Here is a 19447-nt window from a genome sequence, read left to right on the forward strand (position 1 = left end):
CACACACACCACACCACATATACACACTGATACATACTACAACCACACAATATACATACCACACTACATACACACACTGACACATACCACACGCACACATACACAAAAACATACCGCACCACAGACACACAGACACACATGCATACACACTGACACATACCACACACACGCACACACACACGCGCACACACAAATACATACCACATCACATACACACACTGACACATACCACACACACGCACACACACACGCGCACACACAAATACATATCACACCACATACACACACTGACACACACACACATATATACAAAAAAACATACCATACCACATACACACATTGACACATACCATACACACACACACATACATATCACACCACATACACATACTGACACACACACACGCATCTCTTATGGAGGGAAGATGGGCTGAGACCTGGGCTTGGGGGGCCCAGCTGGGTGGGCTTGGACAGCAGCACTGCTGGGCAAGGAGAAGGGCAGGGAGGAGAATGGCTGTGATGAGGAGCTGAGCCGGTGGTGAGAATGGCGGAGGGCATGGGCAGCACAGAACCAGGGTGGGGTGGGCAGGAGGACAGTAGAGAGACCAGGTCACTCTAAAGCAGTGGTTCTCAAACTTCCTGCTCTCAGGACCCCTTTCCACTCTTAAAATTCTCTGAGGACTCCAAAGAGATTTTGTTTATGTGGATTCTATTCATCCATGTCTAATGTATTACACATTAAAACTGAGAATTTTTTAAATCCTCACTAATACATTTAAAAAGTAACAATAACAAAGCCATTGCATATTAACATGAAATATTTTTGTGGAGAATATGTATCTAGCTGCACCAGAACCCCCCAGAGGGATCCTCCGAGTGCTCCTGTGATGTCGGGACTTGGTCATGTAGACAGACTGCCTCACTGAGATCGTCCCCAGGTGGACATGTGTCATGAACAATATGTGGTGCATGCAAATGCTCCAAAATTCTAATTCCCACTTCAAAGCTGGGATGTCATCACTGTCAACAGTGTCAACTGTCCTTAAAGCGAAAGCTAACTGTTAAGAGAGTGAATGATCGCCATGTGCCAGCCAATCATGCTGTCAACTAAACACGGTGGCCATGGGGAGGGCTGGTGCCTGTATGCCACTCAAGTCATTGAAGTGCTTTCCCTCCAAAACCTTCCAACTGTGGTTTGAGGCAGATGTGCTTCAGGCATCCTCCCCACCTTGTCACACAGAATGTTAAGAGGCATGGGCTCACAGTCAAGATGTAATAAATCAGCCCTAGCCGATTTGGCTCAGTGGATAGAGCGTCGGCCTCCAGACCGAAGGGTCCAAGATTCAATTCTGGTCAAGGGCAAATGCCTGGGTTGTAGGCTCAGTCCAATGTGCAGGAGGCAGCCAATCAATGATTCCCTCTCTTCATTATGTTTCTATCTTTCTCTTCCTCTCCCTTCCTCTCTGAAATCAATAAAAATATTTTTTTAAATGATGTAATAAATCAGTCATTTCTGTGGTGTCAGCAAGTGCAATTCTAAGTGAAACCAGCATTCTATTGTGCATGTGTTGCATAGGTGAAGAAATGTCACACAACTGTCACCTGACCATGTCACAACTGTCACACAAGTGTCACACAAGTCACACGACTATCACACAGACTTAGGATTACTATGAGAATCATTTCAACCCTGAAGGGTCTGAGACACTCCAGGGGACATGGGACACAATTTGAGAACCACTGGTCTAGACTGTGAGGAGGGGGGCAGGGTACATCCATGCTGAGTGTATGGAGGTGATAGTGTGTGAACCCCTGTGTGGTGCCCACTGCCCATGTGCCAGTCTAGGACACACTCCTGGACTCCCTCCTGCCTGTCCCTCAGAAGCCATAGCCAGGCCCCCAGTGCCAAGCCTCCAGAGAAGTCCCCCGCCCCAAGACCCTTAGAGATAAGGCACAGGCACTAGAAAACATCCCCTCCCAGGGGAGCAGGAAAGTGATGCTGACCCTGTGACTCACCCTGACTGTGACCCTCGGCCCTGCTGCTCACACACCAGCCACCTACTTGGTCATGGTCCATGCCATCTGCCTCATGGTTCCTTTGTCAGAGATGGCCTCAGGGGAGGGCACCTTGAGCATGCTGTAAGCCCTGGCACTCTTCTCCAGCATATTCCATGACAACCTGATGGAGTAGTTCTGCACGCAGTGGTTAGACTCAAAGTTGGTCTCGGTGCTGCTGCACGGTGTGCACCGGTCCAAGCTCTCCAACACATCTTCCAGCTCCTGGCCCTGGTCGCTGATGCTGACACTGCCCCTCGGCAATGTGGACTCCCACTTCTGGGGGCTGTCCCTCCAGACGCTGGACTTGGGGCTCTCTGAGATGGGTACCAAGTCATCATTGTAGATTGAGTCTGAGTCATGGAATGCGAAGGAGGAGTAGTGACTAACTGAGAGTTTTTGAATTTCCTTTGGAAAGCACTAAAAAAACACATCATTAGAAGGAAAAAGATTAGCATGGCAACTCCATTAAACACCTTCTTTCCCAAGGATCTGTGCGCATGACCGAGAGCGGCCTTCACAGGACTTGGGCTGACAGTGCTGAGACAGCAGTGCCCACGTGCCTTCCCTAAAACCCACAGAGGCAGCAAACGCCTTGGAGGCCCCTCACACATACCTGAGCCATACAGCATCCACTAGCCACGCATAGTCACAGCACACCGAGCAAGACCCTTCCAACACCAGGCACATGTAAGTGTGAAGATATCAGAATGAGACCATAAAGTGTCTCCTCACTGGCTACACACTGAAGTGTCAACCAAGGGTCAGTGGCACCAATTCACCTCCAATAGGAATCCCCAATTTGGAGTGGGGTGAAGAAAACTTTATTCAGAGCAAACAGCTCAATAGTGATACAGCACGGCTGTGGAAAAACCACCACTATGAAGCCTAAGCCAAGGAAATGCAGTCAGTCTTCATTCTCTAGTGCCGTGGTCGCCAACCTTTCGGACCTCACGGACCACCAGTGGTCTGCGGACCACTGGTTGGCGACCGCTGCTCTAATGGAAAGGGAAAGTGTGTTCTCCAAACCAGAGGGGAGTTGGCTTATAGAGAGACAGGAGTCCCTGCCTCTGATCCCTGACTGATCCATCTTCATGCAAATGAGGACTCCAAATCCTTGCAATCTGATTGGTCCAAAAGACACTGTCTTGATGGGTCAGAAATAAACTGCTCTGATTGGTCAGTGAAGATGACAGGGGCGGGGGAGGGGACACACAGAAGATTAATACAGCTCTGATTGGATTGGAATAGCCTCCGTCCTGTTGGTTGAAATAGGATTCCAGGAACTCCTCTGTAAGGGCTGGCTCAGATGGCAGAGACGGAGCAGAGGCAGGTAGGGGAGTGAAGGCTTCTATCTGACGTGCAGTTTGTATGCAGGACCCTGTTTGGAAATAGCTGCCAGGCTCTGATTTTGTTTGTTTGGTTGGTTTTTAGTTTGAGCCCAGTTAGCCACCAGGAGCCCTTCTTAGTAGATATCTTCTTTATCAGGGTCCATAGAAGTGATAGGTCATGGATACATTAGATTAGATGAAGCATGTTAATAAAAGTAATTCCATCTTTAACATTTCCGTGTGGCTTCTAGAAAATTTTAAAATCATACACGGGGCTCCCGCTGTAGCTCAGTGTGTTTCTGTGAGGTGACACTGTTCTTCATCTGGGCTTCAGAGGCTGCCTTCTCCAAGGACAGACCCCAGACCAGCATCAGCATTGCCAACAATGCACATTCCCGGGTCCCACCCCACACCCACTGAGGCAGAGATGCTGGGGGTGGGGCCCAGCCACCTGTGATTATTCTTTTCTGTAAATACTTGAGGTTTGGAGGCCTAGGAGTCTGTCTTGACTCGAGCCCTGCGATGCAAACCAGCTGCAACAGTGCATAAAGGTTAACATGGCCACGTTCCCACAGCGCCACCTACAAGGACAATCCTGCTCCAGGTGGCTCCACATTCACTCACGTTTGTGAGCCACTGTCCTTGGGGGCAGTGCAGGGGTCAAAAAGGAGCCTAACCCCACAGAGAGGAAAAACAGCCAGCTGGGAGACAGGGAGGCACAAACCTTCACCAACCACATGCAGCAAGCGAACCTGTAAGTCCATTCTCGGGCGTCTTCATGAGAGAACTGGGGAAACTGAACATGATGGTATCAGAGGACATTAGAAAATTCACTTGATTTTTAAAGCTGGGATAACAATGCTTGTTGTTGTGTTAAAAAGACAGAGAGAAGATGTGTCTTTAGCTGGTGGAGACACATAGGGAAGTCTTTATGGCTGAAGCCATCTGTGGGTAACCTACTCTAATGTGACACCAGCTAGGGCGTCAGGCCAGGGAGCATGGACGAGGGAAGATGAGCCACATGTCAGGGACTTTCATCTGGATGACAGATCCATAGAAGTTCATTGCACTGTGTTCTTTTGTGGTTATCTAATATTCTTCAGAATAAAAGTTTAAAAACAAAATAAGGGAGTGATTTTTACAAGAATTTAAAGAATAGAATTAAAAGGCATTATGGGCCCAATTCCTTCATCAAGAATTAATTTACTCTGAGTGTATGAGGTCGCCTCTAGGTACCAGGTCCCTGAGGATGCTCAGCCCGTCCCCACTGCTCCTTCCTCTGCCAACTCCAGACTCTCCTGTGCCCACACCCCCTGGAGTGACTGTGGGGACCAAGCAACCCTGTCTGTCTGAGAGGCTGCCACTGAAGGCGACTCGGCACGAGAACAAGAATCACCACCACCTCTGTTCATGAGATCACTTTTGACCTTGAAAGTCAGTCGTTATTGTAGTGAACAACTTCTGACCTAGAAAAACTGAGGATACACACCCATGAGACATAAACTAATGCTGCTGTAAAAACAAAGCAGAAAGGACAGCTTTGGCTTCCAAACCCTCACTTCTGGTTTTTGGCCTGCGTTCTCCTCAGTCCTGACTGCTGGTCACAGAGTGTCTGCAAACAGCCTGACCACGGTGCCCTTCAGAGCGAGCACAGAGGAACTGAGGAGGCCCAGAGGCTGAGCGTGTCTCCTGACACATCAGGGACCACAGGCAGGCCCTCCGGACAGAAGCCTAAGGCCACCTGGGTGGGAGGCCTCTGTCTCCTGCCTGCTGCACACTGGACCTCCCGGGCAGTGGCTCTGGGCTCCTCCCCACACACGCCTCTCACAACCAGGTTGGGCTGGTGGCCTCTGAGCTCCCATGCAGGACTTGAACTTGAGAAGCAGAGTTAGAGAGAGCATCTGGTCACCTGAAGAACTCTGTCTGTGGGGGACACAGGATGGGCTGAGTAAACGCCTTTTCCGGAGAAAAAGCTTGAAGAGACTGGGAGGAGACGAGGGATGAATACAGACTCGTCGGGCCACAGGGACATTTTCCAGATTAACTTCACCAGCACCACACACGAGGCCCAGGACCACAACAGGAAGAAGCCCTCAGCCCCTCCCAAGGCTTTCTTCGTGGCTGTCGGGCTCAGTCCACCTCTCATGGCTGACAATCAGGGCCCGGGGTCTGCTCCTAGGGGTGGGGACCTCCCTCTGTGGGTGTGGCCCCACTGCCCCTGCTCAGGAGATGTGGACACCAGGTCTGCCTACACCGCAGAGAACTGGCCCCTCCACTGCCACTTGTCCTTGAGTCTGGGCTGAAATGGGGGAGAAATGCCGACAAGCAGAAAGGAATCAGAGGTTCCACAACAAATTAAACACGGGCTGTCCCATGACCCATTTCTGGGCATGGGCACCCACAACTTAACTATGGGGATTTCATCGCTGTGCCACCACCACAGAGGCACCTACACAGACCTAGATGGTATGACCCACTCACACCTGGGCTGTGTGGGTGTCGCCGTCATAAACGCATCACCATTGATCAAACTGTCACCCACAAAAACCGGAAGCAGGAGCTCAAACTAGCGCATTCAGACAGCACCACCTATAAGAGGAGGACCATGAGAGGGGTCTCAGGGCCCCAGCTGCTGTGTATGTGGCTGTAAGGACACGTCCCTCAGAGTTCGGGCAGCAAGCTCTGAACACCCTAGCGAGTGTGCAGGCTCTGTCCCTGCTTCCCGGCCGCGGGCCTTATGGTCTTCTCACCCATCTGAACCTGGTCCGTGTGGGGAGGGGAAGCTGGTGGGCAGCTGGGAAGACAGAGAGGTGACGGTGGCAAATGGGAGCGGAGGGAAGGGGGTAGGTGGACGGTGGACACTGAGCCAGGCCGGTGGGGCCCATGGCTGACCTGGGGCTCGGGCACCGTCCTCTCGGCGATGTTGGGCCTGAAGGACGTGGCTGGGTAGTAGAGGAGGAAGCACATGTTGAGAGGCGTGAGGCCCTCATCCGTGCACTTGTTCACATCAGCACCGTTGTCCAGCAGCAGATTGATAATGTTAATGTGACAGTGAATCTGGAGGAAGAAGGCTGGTCTCACAAGGACAGCAGGCTCCCTCAGCCAGGGGCGAGACGGGCATCTGATGCTCACGTGGGACACAGCTTTCCCGAGTGAGGCCTCACGCCAGCCTGAACTCCGAGACAGAGACCTGAGCTCTTGCTTGGGCTGGGCAAGGGGCATCAAACATGTGACCAAGACATGTGACCAAGGCATGTGCCCTCACCCTTTCCACTTGACCCCATACGTCCCACTTCGAGTCTGGGAGGACTGCAGCTTCACCGAACGGAGAGGGAATGTCCCCCACCCACTCGAGGGTGCCATCACCAGGGACCTCAGGGGTCAGTGCCCCTGCAGGGCAACCCTGCAGCAGACACAGCATGGGAGGGAGGGATGCTCACTGCGGCTGCAGCGAGCACCGTGTAGCCCCGTGCGTCGGCCACGTCGGGACTGGCAAGGTTGTCCCTCAGGATCCCATAAATCCAGTCGTAGTTCCCTTCCTCGGCCTTCAGGATCATCTCCTTGGCAAGCCGCTCCTTGGGGCCACGGCATGCAAAGCCACTCCGATCCCCCTCCAGGATGGCGCCCATGTTCCAGCTGGAGTGCTCCTTCTTGTTCCTGGCAACACAGGAGTTTCAGTGGACCCAATGCCGCCACCGAAGGGGCCGTCCTGAGCCCTCCTTCCCACACGGCCTCTCCTCCTTCCAGGGCCCAGAACTGCCCAGCCTTCCTACTTCCCCTCCCCGTCAGCCACAGTCAGCATGGATGTGGCACAGTGGCGGGACACACTGCCTGCAGGTGAAGATGCTCAGGCTAAGCATCTGCCCTGGGTGGCAGTGGCTACAAGGAGCACACACACACAGGTCTGGCACTCAGCACCAAGCAACCACATCCCACCTCTGCCCTTTTGCGTTCCTATTTGAGTAGAGAACATGCAAGTCCCACGATCCATTTACCACACACACTGAAGCCTGTGTGCACAGTCAAGAACCTGTGGTTTTATGGTAGCTTCTGTACCCAATAGTCTTCAAAGACTGACTACGGGCTCAGCTGATATTTGCATGATGGATGAATCGATGCATCAATAGGTGAAGAAGCAAATAGATGGGTGGATGTGTTGATGGATATAAATGAATGGATGGGTGCATGGATGGATGGATGAATATGGATGGATGGATGGATGGATGGATGGATGGATGGATGGATGAATGGATGGATGAGTGGGTGGATGGATGGACAGATGGATGGATGAATGGATGGATGGATGGGTACAAGAATGGATGGATGAATATGGATGGATGGATGGATGGATGGATGGATGGATGGATGAGTGGGTAAATGAGTGGGTGGATGGATGGATGAGTGGCTGAATGGTTAGATGGATGGACAGATGGATGGATGGATGGATGGATGGGTGCATGAATGGGTGCGTAAGTAGCCGCTTGTGCTCACAAACATGCATTCTAAAACAGTTTAGTGATATCTGAAGACAAAATTTAAGAAAGGGATTAGAATATTGAAAATTTTACTTAAGAAATCAGTTTCCCTTTGGTGCTGCTAACTATGGCAGGGCTGTGGGGTGGGGGAGCCTTTGGAGACCAGCGGCTATCTTTGGAGAAGCCAGAGGCCTGGCCAGCCCCCAGCCCACTCTTGCCCTGCTCCCCCATCCTTGACTGTCTGGCCAGATCCATATTAAGACATCATGGTAATAACAGTCCCTTCTCTTTGTGTGGACCTTGTGCAGAGACTTGACCATCTAATCACAGGCCGGACCCTGTGCAGGTCCGCAGATGTGGGGCACTAGCTCTGACCTATACAGAGGAAACATGCACAAGGTCCCAGCACCAGGATGTGACTCAGCCCCATGGGATCAGGAGTTCACCCTCTTCCATGCCCTGGCTCCACTCTCACTAAGCAGACTCCCCCGGAGTCGGCCAGCAGATCCCCCACCCCCACAGCCCTCCCAGGCATGTCCCAGCCCACAAGCCCTGGCACCGGCCTTCCCTCCCACTCAGCATTGGGCTGTGCCAATCCGTTAAAAAAAGAAGCCTATTTACATCAACCTGACAAATACCCGAGGCGCCAGGGCCATCAGGGCAGCAGGAGCGGACCCCCGGACATCGCCGAATGGCAGCCCTGATTACCTGAACTTGTAAGTGTGTTTTTGGATTTTGACCATCAAAGGGGTCTCATTTTTGATGAACCACGGTTCTCCGTCCTCAACAAATGGAGGAATATCATGCAGGAAGATCCGGGAGTCCAAGTCTCTTCGGAAAGAGCGGGTAATGGGCATGTGGGTGTTGTCGGTGGAGTAGAGGTACACATCCGGGGGCAGAGTCAGGTCGTCGTTCAGCAGGAACTGCTTGTAGTTGTAGAAAAACGGGTCCCGCTCCTCCTGCAGGTCCCAGTGCATGGTCTCCTCCTCAGAGAGGCTGATTCTGGCGGGGGAGTGCGTGAGGAAGCCCTGGAACTCGGGGTAACTGCTGATGGAGACGCTGCAGGGTATTTCCGTGCACAGCTTGATCAGGTGCTCCCGGAACCACAGCCCCACTTCCTGGCTGCCGTCGGGGTAGGTCTCGATGCCCGGCCCAAACCGCTCGTCTGCTTTGTACAGCCCCTGAAAAGCAAGTCCCGCCAGGGCAGAGGGAGGACTCAGCAGGGCTGTAGACTCTGCCACCAGTTTCTTAAAATCAAAAGAAGAAATGTCTTCATTTCCTCAACAAATCTCCATTGAGGCTTCCCATGTCCCAGGTACAGGGACCTACAGCAAATGTGTGAACACAGACACCTCGGTGGAGGATGTGTGGTCAGGGGCAGACGGGTCTTTCCTCAGAAAGTGGGGACATGAGGGGTCTCAAGGTGGAGGTGTGTGTGGGATGTCAGGAGGGGTCCATTTCAGGGAACCCCCTGCAGCTCTAACACTGGGGGCCCAGCCCAGGTGCTCCAGCAGCGTGTGGGTGAGGCGCCAGGCTCCGGGTCAGACAGACCCCAGCAGGTGTGAATAAGGAGGAGGAGGAGCTGATCCTTGCTGCCCATAAATCTGGCAGAATGCAGCAATTCCTGGGCCTTTCTGGATGCTTCCACCAGGTATGGAGTCGGAACAGCCAGGAAGAACAGATGAGAAACTATGAGTGACAATACAGCCCCCAGGACAAGGGAGCCTGGCCGCACAGTTCCCTGCGGGGCACGCAGAGAAACACTCAGTTCCCAGGGACCTGATCTATCCTGCGATGGCGCTGATGGATGCCTGGAGGCTGTGGGAGGGCAGAGGAATTTTTATGAGGAAGTATCTTGTCATCAGAGCTATAATCACAAATGTAGGCTCTGCCAATCACCCGATGGTTAAATAAGGAAGGTGTATCCGCAGATGCTACTTCTTGCAGGTTTTAAATTTTCTGTTTTTGGTATGTGTTGTCAGCCAATGGTCACTGGTGCCCATTCAAGGACAACAGGAATCCCAAATTTGGGGTGCAAAGAAGAAGGACACTTTATTCAGGCTGTGATCTGCTCTGTTCCAAGCAGGCCAGGAAAACTCATTCTTTGGTGGAAAGGGGAAGTGCTTCCCAGAGGTAGAGGGGACTTGGCTTTTATAGACAGAAGTCCCTGCCCTTGGCCCCTGATTGGTCTGTCCTCTTGCAAATAAGGACTCCCAATTGCTTGCACTTTGATTGGTTCAAAAGGCACTTTCCTGATTGGACAGAATGGAGCTGCTCTGATTGGTCAGCGAAGATGTTGATGGGGATATAGCTGCACTGCTCCATTTGAATGGGGAAAGCCTCGGTCCTACTGGTTGAAATAGGATTCCAGGACTCCTCTATAAGGGCTGGCTCAGATGGCAGAGACAGTGCAGGCAGGCATTCAGTGTAGAGGCTCTCCCTGAAGTGCAGTTTGCATGAGAAGCTTCTGTGTAGAAATGGCTGCTAGGCTCTGCTTTGTTGTGTGTATTTTTAAATTTGAGCCCAGTTAGCCACCAGGAGCCCTACTTAGCCCTACTTACCATCTGCTTTCTCAGTGTCCACATTGTTTACTTTTTTTTAATTCTTATTTTTTGTTAATCCTCACCTAAGGATATTTTTTCCATTGCTTTTGCAGGGAAGGGAAGGCGGGAGGGAGGGAAAGAGAGAGAAACATTGATGTGACACATCAATTGGTTGCATCCTGTACACGCCCTGACTGGGGGCAGGGAGCGAACCTGCAACCGAGGTATGTGCCCTTGACTGGGAGTTGAACCCTACACCCTCAGGTTGACATTCTAACCACTGAGCTACCAGCCAGGGCCGCAATGTTTATTTCTGAGCAAAGAATCTTCTAGGAAATCATTCTAAAGGTCACCAGCAAACAAGGCAGGATCCGTGAGCAGGCCATGACCTCAGCACTGTCTGGAGGCCATGTTCATGCTGCTATCCCTCCCTCAAGACTGCAAGAAATGAGGGATTATGTGCTGCCCTGAGGAGAGGGGGCAGGAATATGTATGCATATTTGCTGAAATTTTGTAGGTGCAAAGATAAAACATCAGCAATGACAAGGGGGGGTTCAGAATGTTAGAGTTCAGGATGTTAGAGAAAAGCGTACTCCTCTGGGTGGACCTGTTTGCTAGATTTGACTAGGAAAATAGCAGTTTTGTACATAATTACAAAACTAAATTAAAGCAAGATTTAACAATAGACTCTTAAGCCATGAAAGCAAAATAGCACACGTGAATGTGGCTCTATATCCAGTGGTGGATTGGCCCCAGAAAGGAATCCTTCCATGGGATTTGACCCTGGTGGGACAGGCCAGGGGACAAAAGGAAGGCCAAGGAATCTTGAACTGTCTTCAGAAACCATGATGGTGGTAGTGATGCTATGTTGCTATCCTGAAACCATTACAGATATTTTATGAGACAAAGCAAATGAGAAATTTTGTTAATAGTTAGAAACTGATATTGTTAGGACCAAGAGAAATGTAGGCAGACACAGCAGCAGAGCTGTGAGTGAAAGCCCCACCCTCCTACACTGCAGCTGGAAATATTAGGAGAAATGGGGGATGTCTTTTCTCAGCAAGAAATATATTTTTGCCCTAGCCAGTTTGCTAAGTGGTTAGAGCACCAGCCCTGGGACTGAAGGGCTGCAGGTTCGATTCTGGTCAAGGGCACATACCTTGGTTGCAGGCTCAATCTCCAGCTCCAGTTGGGGCATGTGTAGGGGGCAACCAATCAATGTGTCTCTCTCAAGTCCTTTCTCTCTCTGTCTTTCCCCCTCCCTTCCACTCTAAAAATCAGTGGGGGAAAAACAGCCTTGGGTGAGGATTAACAAAGAAAAGGAAAAAAGAAAAGAAATGTACTTCTAGATCTACTACTGAAAAGGCCTAAAAATAACAACCACCAACAAGGTAGTAACGAACACCCAGACTGTGGTTCCTAAACACTGTGTCCCACTAAAGGGACCACGCTCCCTAGACAAACAGTCAATTCTGGTCCAGGGTGGGAGATGCATGAAGGAACTTGGAACTACTTGTCACCGCAGAAAGCGAGAAAATGACCCAAACCTGCAGGAACTGTGTCAAAATCGCAAGAGCTGAACCATAGAGGCTCTCCCTGACCAAAGGTGGGACAATCTGGGTATCAAATAGCATAATAACAGCAAGGGATTGAAATATATCAACTATGTTAAAATCCATGAGTTTATGAAGATACTAAAAAAATTAACCATCATTGGCCACCTGAAGGGTGTAAAGAAATGGATTTACGGTGGCCCTGTTCCCACCTGCACATGCAGCGACCCCGCCCCTCACCCACACCCGGAGCCCCATCCCCTCACCTGGAAGAGCCTTGTCTTCATGTACATAGTGCCGTAGCCTTCTCGAAAGCTGAGGTAAAACATGCCAGTGAAACTGGAGCCATCTGGCCACATGTAGGTGCCGAAGCCATGGCGGTGGTCCCGGTAAAACTGCCCATGGTAGGACTGTGGACAAAAAGCTCTGTGACAGGCATGTCTGAGAAGCTGCCCCTCACCACCCAGACCCCTACAGGACCCCTCCCGGCTGAGCCACCATGTCTGGCCAGCATGAATGGGGACCAATGGGGTTACAAACTCAAGGGGTGCCTGGACACAGGGTCCTCTTCAAGTTTGGTGGCCAACATGACAGAGCTTAGTCACCCAAATCAGGCACAGGGGGTGCCAGGCGGTTAGTCCCCCCAATGGCCATGCTCCCTCCTGCCTGGCTCAGGTGAGGGAGTGGGGGGGAGGTGTCCGAACGGCCCAGACATCCTGAGTCAGGAAGGGGGAGGCCATGATGGGGTCAGTGCCCACCCTGGGTTTAGGCAGAACCTGTCTCCCCTCAGGAGCTCTTGCCTAGGCTCAGCTCTCATCTTGTCTGGCCTCCACTCAGCTTCACAGACAGCAGGCTGGCCCAGGGAGTGGGGGGCTGCCAGCCTCCGGGTCACCATGTGGCCCTAGGGGGAGGGGTGTGGGCTCTGACTAAGAACATGGATGTGGCTTTGATTTAAAACTCCTCCATGGATGGGGGCCTCTGTCTGTGTTAGGGGTGGGGCTATCAGAGCCGGCCCTCCAATGGGACCCCGGAAGGAACAGAGAATGTGAGGTCCAATTGCCAGATTCGACTGTCATGTGTGTCAGACGGTTGCCTTCTGCACTAGAGGCGGGCTGGACAGCACTCAGTCGACTGTCCGTGCTCTGCACAAAGGGGATGCACTATTGCCTGCTTCCTGTCCCTTTTCTTTCCTCTAGCAACTGAGATGTCTCCCCATTCATTTGTCAATGGACTGACCCTACCTTCATCCCCCACACATGTGACCATGCCTGGCCAGCCAGAGGACTCCAATCCTAGCCTTGATTTGGGTTTGACCACAGGACCCATCCCCAAGCCAGACCAGGGTCCTGCTGGGGTTTTTCTTCTCTTCCAGGAGTTCATGATGCCACCCCTGTGGGCTTGCCAGATGGTGGAAGATAAGTCTTGCCCCCCTCCACCCTATAAAAAGGGAGAGAAAGGGCCTGGTGGGTTATTAGAACCCTGGACCCAGCCACACAGAGGACTATGGGACCCCTGTGATGGGCTTCCAGTTACAAGAGCCAACAGGCCCTTTTCAGTTCAACCAGGTCTAATTTGGGGTCTGCTGGTTACTCCTCCTGAGTCTGGCAGGGCCAGACACTGATGAGCAGAGAGGCCCTTGGCTGGGGACCGCCTGCCTTCCACTATCATTCCATATGTACAATGACGTGGGGAGTATCAGAGTCCATTCAACTGAAGAGTAAAAACCTTCGCTGCACACTGTTCGTGTAGGACCGTGGGGCATTTAACTATCAGCATGAGAAGATTCTGACCACGCCCAGCACTGGGCAATGTCCCCATGCTTCCATCCACCCCTCCTCGGGCCCTGCACAGACCTAGGGCCTCATCTGACCAGCAGAGCGGACGTGCTCGGTCCTGTTCTTTCAATACAGTTAACGTGTTCAAGGCAACTGCTGGAGAGTGGCGCACCCTCTGCCTCCTGGCCTCTGGCTCACAAGCCTCCGTGGCTGTACGAGCATCTGCTTGGTGGACCCAGAGATCCCTGCCAGGCCCCTGCTGTGCTCTCCCTTCACAGGGAGAACCTGGCATTGGGAGGACAGGTTGATGTACCCAAACCTCCCACCACTGTGAGAGGGCAGTCTGACCCCTGCACACCACAATGTCAGTTAAAAGAGAAATCAGCTAAGAACTAAGAAACAAAAAAAGGAGACATATGTAATACTCTTTGTAATACTTTAAGCATTAAAACAAAATAAAAAATATATATTAAAAAAAAGAACTAAGAAACAAATTTGAACAGGAGTCAGTGCTCGAGTCACGAATGTCATGGTGACCCCCGCTCAAGGGCAGAAACTCAGCATGGGCTCAGGTCCCTGCCTGCCTGCCACTGTCCTGGTCACAGGAGGTCTGGAGGCTCCTCCAAGCTTGGGGCATGTTCCAGGCATCTCTTGGATAGGAACAATGTTAGCCTGGCATCCCTTCTGTTGCTGGACCATGAGTTCACATCACACCCCTCTCAGAAGAAGAGAGACGGGCCCTGGTGGCTGAGCCCTGGGCCAGGAGGGAAGGAAGCATTGGAAGCCAGTTACCTCACCCGTAGGCCACGAGAATTCTCCATACCCCAGCTTCATGTCCAGCCCGAAATGCCCTCGGTAGACGCAGCCATCCTGCCACTCCTGCACACCTTGGACCAGCTGGATGTAGGTCTCCTTCAGGTCCTGCTCCCTAAGGGGGGCCTGGGGCTCCTCCTCCTCCTCCTCCGGGGCCTCTGGAATGTTCCTGGTGGCATGAAGGGCAGCAAGAGGGAAGAACCGAACTGGCCAGAGGTCTTCAGAGTGACTGTGTGCCGAGAACCGCACTCTACCACACCGCACCTCCCAACAACCCCAAGGCAAAGGCTGTTGGTATCCTCATTCTCCATAAAGGGAAACTGAGGCAGAGAGGGTACAGTGATTGCCCAGGAAGTGCAAAGTACTCTAAGGCTGTCTAACAAGGGTAATGGCGTGCAGCATCCACCCAGAGCTGGGCAGACACTGGTGGACCAATGGAACAGGCTAAGCAAGGAGAGGGAGCTTCGGGTCAAGGGATGATCCAAGAACAACTCGAGAGGCAGCAATGGACCCCTCAGAGGAAGGGCAGATGCAGGGGTGTGTGGACGCTTAGCAGAAGCAGAGAATGTGTGCCAGGGTGGGCTTGCCTCTTTCCTGTTCTTGCTAACTAAAAGTACAATCCTGATTCAAAGGTGGACCCAGCCTCACCCAGCACACACACACCCCCTCTCTGCCTCCCTCCCCCCTCTAAAGGCCTGTCTTGGGGATGCTACATCCGGGTATCTGTCTAGACCCATGCTGTTGTCAGGCTGCACACAGTGTAGGAACACTCAGACTCTGAGCCCCGTCCACCAGATGGCCCTCAAATGCCAGCCATGAGCCACAGAGGCCTAAAGCCTACCCAACAAGGAGGGACTGGGCTGCTACAAATACAGGATTTCTATTCCATGTTGTTATACGCCTGTAGGAAGAAGCCAAGAAGGATAGACACCAACATGCAACAATGATGAAGTCTGGGGCTCAGATATGCTTTCCTGTTGTTCTTTTGCTTACCTGTGTTTATGGGTTGAATTGCGCCCCCAGCCCCTAAAATGTGTTGGAGTCCTACCCCTTGTGACTTTATTTGGACCCTAATCAAATGTGACCATTGTCCTTATAAAAGAAAGAAGTTGGGACACAGAGGATTGCAGAGAGGTGACGTGTAGTCAGAGAAAACACAGCCATCTGCATGCCTCAGGGAGAGGCCTGCCACAGACTCTTCCCACACCCTAAAAGAAAACCACCCTGCCCACACCTCTTGGACTTCACACCTGAGAACAATAAATTGTTGCTTAAGCCACCTGCCTGTGGTTCTTTGTTAGAGCCCTGGCAAATTAGCATACCAGTATTTTCTCATTTTCTACATGGCACAGATACTACTTGTTAATTAAAAAAATTAATGAGGAGGAAAGATAACTGACAGTAAAAATAAGAAAAATACAAATTTTCAAAAATTTCCCTAAAATAATAAATAAAAATGATTTTGAGGTTAAATAAGAAAATCATACTGCAGCCAATCAGCTGTAAGACCCACTTCAGGGTCACTGGAAATGATCAGCTGGCAAGGTGGACACGAGTTTGACCACTTGGCTCTGTCACCAGATAGTTCCTTACTTCCTCATGTCAGTCTGCTCAGAGGCTGTGACAAACCCACAGATGGGCAGCTTACACAGCAGGCATTTATTACTCCCAGTTCTGGAAGCTGGAGATCCAAGGTCAGGGTGTCTGAAGACTCGGTTCTCTGTGCCTTCAATGCTGGAGAGTGGGAGCTGTTAGTCTCTTCTTCTTGTGAGGACAGTAATGCCATCATGGGGCCCCACCCTCAGGATCTCACCTAATCCTAATTACCACACATATCTCCCAAAAGTCCCCTTTCCTAATATTATCACATTGTGGTTAGAGCTTTGACATAGGAATTTCAGGGGTGGGGGACACAATTCAGTCCATAAAAGGGACAAACACAGTGGGGTCAGAGGGTGGATTTCTCCTCGCTCTGAGAGAAGCACCTGGCCTACCAAGTGTCAGCTCTCACATCAACACCCTGTGAAGATGCTATGCCAACCTGGTACTGGGACCCCCATGGTGTAAAGCAAATGCCCTAAGACTGTGAGGTGACAGGCAAGCCCAGCGTGGGCAGGCTAGACGGAAGGTGCAAAGATCGGGCTCTGGGGCCCAGTCGCCCATTATGGTGGTTTTCCTCAGTGGCTGTTGATACAACATTGGGGTTTTGCTATTTCTCCAGAGACTAGATTTTTGAGGGATAATATAACTTTTAGCGATTTCTTAACACCTGCCCCAAAGCTGGATCCCAGCTAAGTGTGGTCCTCAGCGTGGGCCGCAGACCTCCCTACCTTTTGGTGAAGAGGATGGAGCTCTCCAAGGTCCCTGAATCCTCATTGAGAGTAGGCTCGCTGCCTCTCCTCTCCAGCTGGTCTGAGGAATAACCACCTTCCATGTCTCTCGTCTATGAACCTGGAAGCAAAGCCGGAGACCCACAGTAGCTCTCAGGGCTCCTGGTAAGTGCCCACCGACCGCCCACCGCCCACTGGCCTCAGAGGAACCGCCCCTTCCCCAAACCGGACCTGGTTCAAGGCCACCGCGCCACCCATCCTGTTAGAACCTCCAGGAAATCCTCGCCAGAGCTCCGAGCGTCTCCTGTCCCTTCCGTGGGGTGAAAACCACAGGAAGGGCCGGTGGGGCCACCCTCCAACGGCCACAAGTGTCGAGGTCCGTCGGCGCCAGCTGAGTGCCCTCCATTTCCCCGGGGTCCTCAGGAGCCAGCTGCGAGGGCGGCGGACCCGGCGCAGGTGCATGGCCCCCACCCAACCCCTAACTCACAGCCTAACACGCAAGTCGGGTCTCAAATTTCCTCTCTGCTCCTCCTCAGGAGCGTGGGACCACGCGCAGCCCCCCGCCGCCGCCTCAGTGGAGCTCGGAGACACCCCCCGCCCCAACACACACACACACACACACACACACACACACACACACACACACGGCTCACCGCAATTCGCTGCTGCCCCGCCGGGATCCGGACCGCGCCCCTGCCACGGGGTCGCACCAGGCTCGGTGAGCTCACAGCGACCACAACAGGTCAGCCAGCAGCGCAGACCCGCTGGCCAGTCACCACTGGGCTCAGTGCTGGAGCCCGACAGCGTCGGGTTTCCCTGGAGACGACCTCACTCCCCGCCCACGTGCCCGCTACAGCTCTTGGCCTGGCCAATCCCGCGCCCGCCTCTCCCGGACACGCCCCCGGGCGTTAAGGGTGGGTGCAAGGTGTGACCCTCTGTGACTTCACAGGAATCCCTGGCCGGGTGTACCTGCCCTCTAACCCCGCCCGGTGGGCACACACCCTCCCCTCGTGCCCCCGCACCTCCGCCAGCCCTCCTGGCCTTCTGTCTGAGTCCCCCGCAGGAAGCCGGCAGTCGGTCTCCACCCTTCACTGACCCCTATGTCCAACAGAGGACGCTGGGTCAGCCTCTGGCCTCGGGCATACCCGGGGAGAGGGAGCGAAATGCTCCCAACGCCCCGCGAAGAGGGCCCCGAGGAAACGGCCGCACAGCTGAGGGATAAATTAACTTGTCTACCATCGCCGGATCGGATCGAGCTCTGCCTGGCTCTGAAGCCGGCTTCCTTCCTCAGTCAATGTTTGTGGGGGGCACAGAGGGGGAGCTCAAGGTCTGGTGAGGAAACTAGATGAGGTAAAGGCCTGGGCTCACTGGGAGAGGATTAGCTGTTGGGACTGACAAGTTAGAAGTCTCCAGAACACCTCTTTTTGGGCCACATTTTAGGATTTAGAATTGTTTGGCCAATCTCACCAAACTGTCAGATTTTTCACAAATAGGTGTGTGTGTACAAATAGTAGTTTTAAACTACTGTCTAGTTCAGTGGTTCTCAACCTTCCTAATGCCGCGACCCTTTAATACAGTTCCTCATGTTGTGGTGACCCCCAACCATAAAATTATTTTCATTGCTACTTCATAACTGTAATTTTACTACTGTTATGAGTCATAATGTAAATATCTGATATGCAGGATGTATTTTCATTGTTACAAATTGAACATAATTGCCGAAACCGGTTTGGCTCAGTGGATAGAGCGTCGGCCTGCGGACTGAAAGGTCCCGGGTTCGATTCCGGTCAAGGGCATGTATCTGGGTTGCGGGCACATCCCCAGTGGGAGATGTGCAGGAGGCAGCTGATCGATGTTTCTCTCCCATCGATGTTTCTAACTATCTATCTCTCTCCCTTCCTCTCTGTAAAAAAATCAATAAAATATATTTAAAAAAAAAAAAACAAATTGAACATAATTAAAGCATAGTGATTAAAAACAAAAACAATATGTAATTACATATGTTTTCCGATGGTCTTAGGCGACCCCCAAAGGAGTCTCGACCCACAGGTTGAGAACCGCTGGCCTAGTCTTTTGTATTGGGCAGTATATTAGTTTCCTAAAGCTGCTGTAACAAAGCATTACAAACTGGGTGGCTTAAACCAACATAAGTTTTTCTTTCATCAGTGTTTGTGTCTCCAAGTCTTCCTCTCCTATAAGGACACTAGTCATTTGGTTTAATCCGGTATGACATCATTACATCTGCAAAGACCCTATTTCCAAATAAGGTCATTAACAGGTACCAGGGGTTTAGGATCCACCATTCAACCCTCAACAGGTGATAGGATTTACCAGGTTTGTAGGATCTTTTGAAGTTTTAGTTGAATTTCTCTTTACATAAACACATTTACAGACAGCTCGTTGTGCCTCTGCTCGGCTTCCCAAACTGCTGTTGAAGGGAGCAGGAAGGAGGGCTCTCCCCAGGAAGCTGGTGTCAGGTCCAGAAGAGGGTGGTCCAAACTAAACACAGCCATCAAGGTGAAGAGAATAGACTGGAGACAGAGACTTGTTACCCACTCATTAGCTCAATGGG

General features: G+C 51.9%; 1 protein-coding gene across 1 annotated transcript in view; it reads right to left on the reverse strand.

Moving 5' to 3' along the window:
- The window catches only part of ANKMY1 (ankyrin repeat and MYND domain containing 1), a 46715-nt gene that overhangs the window by 24524 nt on the left and 2744 nt on the right, over positions 1–19447 (reverse strand). Inside the window, exons 3-11 of the mRNA XM_023743366.1 lie at positions 19207–19406; positions 16876–16996; positions 14525–14714; positions 12224–12367; positions 8570–9042; positions 6827–7043; positions 6279–6443; positions 2063–2475; positions 1608–1617 (exon numbers count right to left, since the gene is read on the reverse strand). Coding sequence (XP_023599134.1) covers positions 1608–1617; positions 2063–2475; positions 6279–6443; positions 6827–7043; positions 8570–9042; positions 12224–12367; positions 14525–14714; positions 16876–16979 — 1716 coding nt within the window. The 5' untranslated portion in view covers positions 16980–16996; positions 19207–19406. The remainder of the gene's footprint in view (positions 1–1607; positions 1618–2062; positions 2476–6278; positions 6444–6826; positions 7044–8569; positions 9043–12223; positions 12368–14524; positions 14715–16875; positions 16997–19206; positions 19407–19447) is intronic.

This window comes from Myotis lucifugus, unplaced genomic scaffold, assembly GCF_000147115.1.
Source record: "Myotis lucifugus unplaced genomic scaffold, Myoluc2.0 scaffold_5, whole genome shotgun sequence".
In the NCBI taxonomy this organism is placed as follows: Eukaryota; Metazoa; Chordata; class Mammalia; order Chiroptera; family Vespertilionidae; genus Myotis; species Myotis lucifugus.